The following is a 7,960-nucleotide window of genomic DNA, read 5'->3' on the forward strand; positions in this document are numbered from 1 at the left end:
TTCTTTCTATTATTTCTCTCAAATTTTTTAATTGGTCAAAAAAGCATCTTTTAAGAGTCCTTTAATACTTTTGTTTTTAATTATTTTTAATTTTTGTCACTATTTAAGTTATCTATGTCTAAGAGTGTTTATGTTTGTAATGACATTGCCAGCTTTGACAGCCTGCTTCTCTCTGTACGCATGTACTCCCACCGACAAGCTACCACTACCATTAGTGCGCCCTAAGGATGGAATACCGTAGTGATTGACCTTCTTCTTCTTCAAGTGCCATCTCCGCGGCGGAGGTCGGCAATCAGCATAGCTATTCGAACTTTTGAGACGGCTGCTCTGAAAAGTTCATTTGATGTACATCCGTACCACTCTCTCAGGTTGCGCAGCCATGACATTCTAAGCCTTCTTATGCTTCTATTTCCTTGGATCTTTCCCTTTATTATCAGTTGGAGCAAGGTGTATTTCATAAGTAGTGATTGATCGGCCACCTCTAATCTAGACTAAGCATTGATTAGTCTTCTCCGGTATTTGCGTATTAACAAATATGTCCTCCTTTTGATTCAACCGTCGTAATATCGCCATTATTTATTTTAATAGGCATGAACAGCGCACCAAAGCGCCGTCGATTTTATTTACTATGATTCGTATTTTTATTTTATTGCACATATTATGTAGAAGTTAAGTATTATGTAGCAGTAAGTAGAAGTTATTGTTATTTATTTTGAATATATTTTTATTTAGATTATACTTGTATTTTTTACTAAGTCTGGTATATAGTAGAGCGACCCGTCACAGACTATTTCCAGAAAGTGGATTCCATTGTTTTGTAAACAATAATACAGCCTATTTTTCAAATTCTGCTCGAACTTTGGCAAATGTTGTTTTAGTAATAGCGCGACATGCTTGCGTAATTCTTTCTAGAAATTTCCCAAGTAACGCAGGTTGAGTTTTATAAACAACTGACTTGAGGTAACCCCATAGAAAAAAGTCAGGTGGCGGTAAGTCTGGTGACCTCGGTGGCCACTCAATAGGACCTCTCCTTCCAATTCATTTGTTCGGATAATTAGTATCCAACCAGTGCCTAACTGGAGCTGCATAGTAAGCATTTCATCTTGTTGGAAGTACAGCAAATCTTCGTCTAAAGCTAGGTTTCCTTGATCGTCTCTTTGGTTCTTGCTTAATGTGGCCTAAATTGCCTGGTATGAACAAGGTGCCAATTATAACATTGAATAATATTGCTTCATAAACATTCAGATTTTCAGGATATTGTGATCTCTGAATCGATGCGTGTTCGCATCACTCCAGTACCGACAGTTTTGTTTATTTACTATTAATTATTAGCATAATTATTATTAGCATAAAAGTACATTCATCACTGAAACAAATATTTTTTAACATTCTTGGTTCAAAGTGAATTCTTTCAGTCATGAGTTCACAAAACTCTATTTGTCGGTCTGGATCATCATCGAATAGTTCTTGAAGAATTTGTATTTTGTACGGGTGAAACTTATATAATTTCAACACCTTTCTAACCGACTCATGTAAAAGTCCTGTGATTGCAGATACTTGACGTGTTGATGCAGTAGGCTATATTGCAAAATGTCCAACAACCTTAATTTGGGATGCTTCATTCAGCAATCTTGGGGCATCCTTTTTTTTATTTTGCACTGATCCCGTTTCTCTAAACTTTTTAACTAAATCGCGGACGTACACGTGACTTACGTTTTTGTCCGAATACCTTTCATGAAATATTTAAACTGTTCGTAAATAACACTGGTTCTGGAAGGAAAATATGAAAATGATCTCCACGCGTTTAGGTATACTGTAAACCAATGTAACAACTACAGCTGAATGACAGTACCGATCGTACAAATGATGAAAACTAATGACATTTAAAATTCTCAGATAAACCAAAAATTATCAAATCTGAGCCCAAAAAACAGATGTTTTCAACTTGTTTTGCAAAAACGGCAAATTAAGTTTTTATTTAACAAAAAAAAATTCCGACGGGCATTAAAAATAATAGTCCGGGAGATAGCATTACAAATACAAAAGTCATAGTAAGCTGGCTGATATTAACACCCTGTATAACAATAATTATACAGGGTCATCAACAGAATCAACAAAAACCTCAGTAAATTTTCCATTTAAGCCAAAGGTTAACAATTATTGCTTCACTTTGTATAATTATTATTTATACCATTGGATAGCATTTTTTGTACTCTTTGCAATGATAAGTAGGGGTTTGCAATTTAAACTTTTTTGCTTGTGTTGCATGGAGCAACACAAGCCATTTAAGTTCCCCCTCACCATCCTAAAAATGGTTTCAAGCATTTTTCGATATCAGCTTTTGTTCGTGAGATATAGCCCATTGTAAGTTTTAAAATTGACACACTGTATACAGAATTCATAATATTTAGAACGATTGGGAGGGAGAAGTAAATCTGGGCAGTGTCAAAAGATCTTACTTGCACTTGGTAAACGACACTACACTTCTAGCCTTCTCTCCAGTCTTCTTTTTCTTCTTGATGTGCCTATCCGTTACGAATGTTGGCGATCATCATGGCAATCTTTATCTTATCTGCAGCAGCGCGGAAAAGCTGCACAGATGTTGTATTGAACCATATTCTGAGGTTCTTTAACCAAGATGTTCTTCTTCTTCCTGGATCTTGTTTTCCAAATATTTTTCTTGCAGGATGACTAAAGGAGAGCATATCTGGATTCATTTCGCATAATATGTTCGAAGAATTGTAACTTTCGAGATTTGATGGTGGTTTTTATTCATTCTTCTGAGGACCTCCTCATTTGTGACTCGGTTAGTCCACGGAATCTTAAGTATTCTCCGATGTAGCCACATCTCAAATGCTTCCAGTTTTCTGCACATATCTTCGTTCAAGGTCCACGATTCAATACCATAAAAAAGGACAGAGAAGACGTAGCATCGCAGCATTCTTACTTTTGTATCAAGAGAGAGGTTATGACTCTTGGAGAAGGCCCCCTTCGATTGATGGTGGATCCTCTTCAGTAGCAATCACTTACTAACTTAATAAACAAATCTCGAGTTAGAACTTACTAACTTTGAACTTATGGTTAACTACAAATAAAACGAAAATTATGGTTATTGCCGCTTATAAAATGTTCTTGAGACACGAACTGTCGCGGGATGTGAGGCAGTCTCTTCTATGATATATTTTGGAGCCCTTGTTAACAACACAGGTAGTTACAAACACGAACTTTGAAGGCGCATACTACTTGCAAGAGCGGCAATGTCTCAATTAAACGAGGTCTGGTGTGATCATCACTTTACTATGACAGTCAAAGAGATACTTGTTTTAAATTTGAGCTTTTCCACAATTTACTCTGTATGCAAGACTTGTACAGTTAAATAATCGAACAGACGATTTAAAATGTGGACATCAACATGACTACTTGGAATTTCATAGACAGATCACCACAAGAATATCTAGGATTTGGATGAAATTGAGTCCAATACGTCGTTCTGGAATAACTTACTCTAGAAATTTCAAGTTTGTTGGGCGTATTCAACGAAGGCCGAAGACTTCGATCTAACGTGATAGATATCCACAGTGATGAGCACATATTACAAAAAATGTTCTAAACAAACAGTATGCTAAAAAGGCACAGATATAACCGTTGCCGAAAGCAATAGAGAAAGGTCAGTAATCAAGAAGTTTGAGCTGCTGAAGCTCAATGATAAACCACTACACATCTGTTAAGATGCTATTGAATGTTATGATGATATGATAACAAGTATCTATCATCAGCGGATAATATGCTTTCTTAGAGCATAATCCAAAGTTGTAAAGTATACACAAAAGATCTGTCAGGTCGCATTATGACAAGTTTTTTGCAGTCTTCAATACAGTTTGCGTGAAAGTTCAATTTGTTACCTTCGTTTACCATAAACTTCACAATAGCTTATATGTGGCCAATTATTATTTGGGTGTTAGAAATAGCTTGAAGGACCCATAAACTAGAAAGCCATGACACCGTGGGTTCTTATCGAATTTTCAATTATTAATTATTCCTTAGTATCGCGTTACAACTAGTAAATCATTCTTATAAATACAATAATTATTAAAAAGCACAACTTCTTGACTTTAATTTAAATACCAAAAATAGTGAGAAGTTTTTCTATTAGCTTACTTTTCACTACGTACCTTCTTTACGTTAATATATTCATTTAACACAAACAAAAGAACGCTTGTGGTCCCAATTTTTATAACTTATCTTGAAACGCTCTAAACACTACCATTTAAAAACAGTAACGTTTTGAGCTTAACAAGGAGCAATTTAAATTTCATAGTTCTTTTTAATTAACAAAATAGCAGAATTCGTTTTATTCCGTTTAATAAGAGAACGTCCAATGAAATGCAAAATGCTTTCTTACATTTAATGAAGTGAAAATAACAGTGCATTCGGAAAACTGTTTGCTTAAATGAGGCTGTCTAATGAAACAGTGAGAAATTATTAGCACAAAGCAACAGCATTTATTAAGAACAATCTAATTTAATACCCAACCTTTATACAGTTATATTTTACGTTTTAAATCACAATTACGTTATATTTTACGTATATATCTGGTGGTCTTATAAGTCACCTTCTTCGCTGTTTGGGACGCTACGATATATTATAAAAAACATATAGTTCTAGAAATTGTAATCATTGTTAGGCATACATGTTATTTTAGCGCCATGCAGCCATTAGTATATTTTACTATTGAACATTACTATTTGAGAAATAAAGCGGCATTGAAACAAACAAAAACTGTCAAATTGTGATTTCGTTAATTACGGAGTGGTTGTATATTTACATAGGATGGACCACGTACTGGATGACCTTCTGATACAGTTAAACTGGAAAATGTGAACATACACATATAAACTCTATTTCAACAAAGTCATCTAAACTTCTTGGTTTCGTTACTAAGAATTGCAAGTAGTTCTCCATGAATTTAACAAGATTATTGTATTGTTGCTTAGTTAGAACTATTTTGGAATACTGTTCAGTTATTTGGTCACCATATTTTCAGAACAATATTGATACCATAAAAAGAGTCCAGCATAAATTTTTGAGATATTGTGCTTACCACGTCCACACTACTATTGGAAATCATTATTATTCTCGTTATTCCCGTATCGAACAACAACTATCTTTAGCCTCACTCAAGAACCATCCTGATATGTCATGAGCTAGGGTAAAACGCCAGTTATTGGACACGAGACAGTTATTGGACATTACAGTGTTAACTTACGAGAATAAGATTTCTGCAAGTGCCAACAAGAGTATATTTCACTAGGTGGCACTACTCGTTTCTATATTACGTTCATTCTTATGTCTATGTTCTGCCTTTAACGGGTTCTGTGATTTTGGCGGTAAATATTTTTAGGCTATGTGAGTGAAGTGACATTTAAGCATTGTGTTAAGCATCTGCTCTGACTTTTTTTTTTAAAACTACGTGGTATTTTTAAGGTAAGATTGTATTTTTATTTAAAAGGGTGTAGTAAAGGCACTTAAAGGTAGATCTGGTACAGTGATAGGGATTTTAATTCTGATTTAATTACATCTGTCCAATAACTAAACTAGAAAACTTGCTTAATTCTATTATGGGACACCTGTCCAATCACTAGAGAACTACACTTACCACATATTTCTACAATTATTTTCAACAGATTTACGTATAATTAACTGGAGATAGCAGTAAAATTAATTTAGTAATCGATTTGACAGTTATTGGACAGCTGTCCAATAACTAAATTTGACCGTCCAATAACTAAAAATGGATTTTTTAGGATTGTAGTAAAATGCCTAAACTTAGAAAATATGATAAGATGAAACTTATAGAAGCTGTTAAGGATGTCCAAAATGGCACTGAATCATATAGAACAGCTGAAAAAAAAATATGGAATTCCGAATTAAAACCACTATAGAATTTAAATTAAAACATCCGGAACATAAAGATACACTTGGACCGTCTCCTATTTTAACTTGCGAGGAGGAGAATACTCTGGTTAGGTAAATTCATTTAATTTATCTTAACCCATAGCATTATTTTATTTTACATTCAATATTCCAGATGGATACAAGAAACTGCTTCAAAAGGTTTCCCCAAAAAGGCTAACGATTTAAAAAGCAGCGTGCAAAAATTTTTAATCGAAAATCCGCGCCCCAATAACTTTAAAGATAATCGACCTGGAGATGGATGGTTAAAAGTAAGTCACCAAAAAAATGTATTTTAATGTGTATTCATCGTTTGATTTTTTTTAGGGATTTTTGAAGCGACATCCAGGGGTTTCTAGAAGGACAAGTGAAGGTGTGACGGCAGCTAGCGCTTGTGTATCTGAACGAGACATCAAAAACTGGTTTAAAAATATTGAAACCTCTGTTAAAGAAAAACATTTAGAAGAAGTTCTAACTGATCCATCAAGAATTTTTAATGGAGATGAGTCAGGATTTCAAATATGTCCATCTACTGGAAAAGTATTTGCTATGAAAGGTTTCAAAAATGTTTATAACGTTGAAAAAAGCTCTTCAAAAGAAAACGTCACTGTGATGTTTACGTTTTCAGCAGACGGTAAAATTTGCGTGCCTATGGTTATTTATCCTTATCAACGTATTCCTGAAAAGGTTGCTAAAGGTATTAATCCTAAATGGGGTGTGGGCAGAAGCGATAATGGTTGGATGACGGCAGAGACATTCTATCAGTATATTGCGAATGTTTTTTACCCACACTTAATTGAAAATAATATTAAGCTTCCAGTTATTCTTTTTGTAGATGGGCACAAGAGTCACTTAAGTTACCAATTAAGTCTATTGTGTAATGAACTGCAGATTGAAGTGATTGCACTTTATCCTAACGCCACAAGGATTTTACAACCCTGTGACGTTTCTATTTTCCTATGAAGAAGTTTGGCAGCAATCAGTGAGAGAATGGGAAGAACAGCATCCAGGAGGGGTAGTGAATAAGGTTGTATTTGCTTCTATATTGGAGCAAGCTATAAAAAAAGCTGTAAAACTGAAACAGTAGTAAATGGTTTCAAGGCTTGCGGATTGTTTCCATTTAATGCAGATGCTATTGACTACACAAAATGTTTAGGCAAAGAAGTAGTAAAAAATTTAATCATTTCAGATCATCAAAAGAAACCCAAGATGGACTATAATACTTTTGTAAATATCTTAGGTCCTGAAAAAGTTCATAGCTTAGAGAATTTAAAAGAAAATCCAAAGAATAATCTACCTAGCGATGATAATTTGACTTTGTTGTTCAAAATTTGGAATTTTTTTGAACATGATCCAAAACATTCGGATAACCCAATGGTTCTAAAAAATAGAGGCACAAACAAAAATATTATTCAAAATGTGGTTATCACATCTCCCGTTAAAAATACTGAAATAAAAACATCAGAACAGAGTGGTATTTAAAATGTAAATATTTCTGAGAGTAGCAGTACCAATGATATCCATTTTCAACAATATAAAACTAATGTTTATGACTTACCCTCTACAAGTAAAATTATTGTTAAACACGAATTGTTGGGTAACTTTTTAACTTCTCCTACTGTACCGGAAAGAAAAAATAAACGTAACACGGAACGACTTTCTTTTGCTATTACATCTGCACGATATCAAGAAATGTTACGGAAAAAGGAGAAGATAAAAGAAGAGCAGGAAAAACAAAAACAAGAAAGGAAACGGAAAAGAGAAGAAAAATTAACCATAAACCAGTGTAGCAAGAAAAAGAATTTAAAAAAAGTCAAATGTTTTATTTGTTCAAATGATATTCAATTGAACAAATTAAAATGCGATGACTGTAATCTTTATTATCACGAATCTTGTATTCCTGTTAATCATAGACAGCATATACCTAACGATGGTGATCTATTTATATGTCACAACTGCTTCAATCTCCAGGATAGTGATTCTGATGCTAATAACAGTAACCAAGACA

General features: G+C 34.0%; 1 protein-coding gene across 1 annotated transcript; it reads left to right on the plus strand.

The window, feature by feature from the left end:
• The first annotated feature begins 5,914 nt into the window (after positions 1–5,914).
• On the plus strand, positions 5,915–6,915 carry LOC140442147 (uncharacterized). The gene is made up of 3 exons (XM_072533226.1): positions 5,915–6,027; positions 6,089–6,224; positions 6,280–6,915. Exons 1-3 carry the CDS (start codon positions 5,915–5,917, stop codon positions 6,913–6,915), a joined length of 885 nt encoding a protein of 294 aa, XP_072389327.1.
• The last annotated feature ends 1,045 nt before the right edge of the window (positions 6,916–7,960 follow it).

Source organism: Diabrotica undecimpunctata, chromosome 5 (genome assembly GCF_040954645.1).
Source record: "Diabrotica undecimpunctata isolate CICGRU chromosome 5, icDiaUnde3, whole genome shotgun sequence".
NCBI classification, from domain to species: Eukaryota; Metazoa; Arthropoda; class Insecta; order Coleoptera; family Chrysomelidae; genus Diabrotica; species Diabrotica undecimpunctata.

Bases quoted from the DNA above. Each gene is read 5' to 3' on its own strand.
- LOC140442147 (XM_072533226.1), top strand. From the start codon at position 5,915: ATGGAATTCCGAATTAAAACCACTATAGAATTTAAATTAAAACATCCG. The intron at 6,028-6,088 runs GTAAATTCATTT...TCAATATTCCAG, and splicing joins GAGGAGAATACTCTGGTTAG to ATGGATACAAGAAACTGCTT. The intron at 6,225-6,279 runs GTAAGTCACCAA...GATTTTTTTTAG, and splicing joins CTGGAGATGGATGGTTAAAA to GGATTTTTGAAGCGACATCC.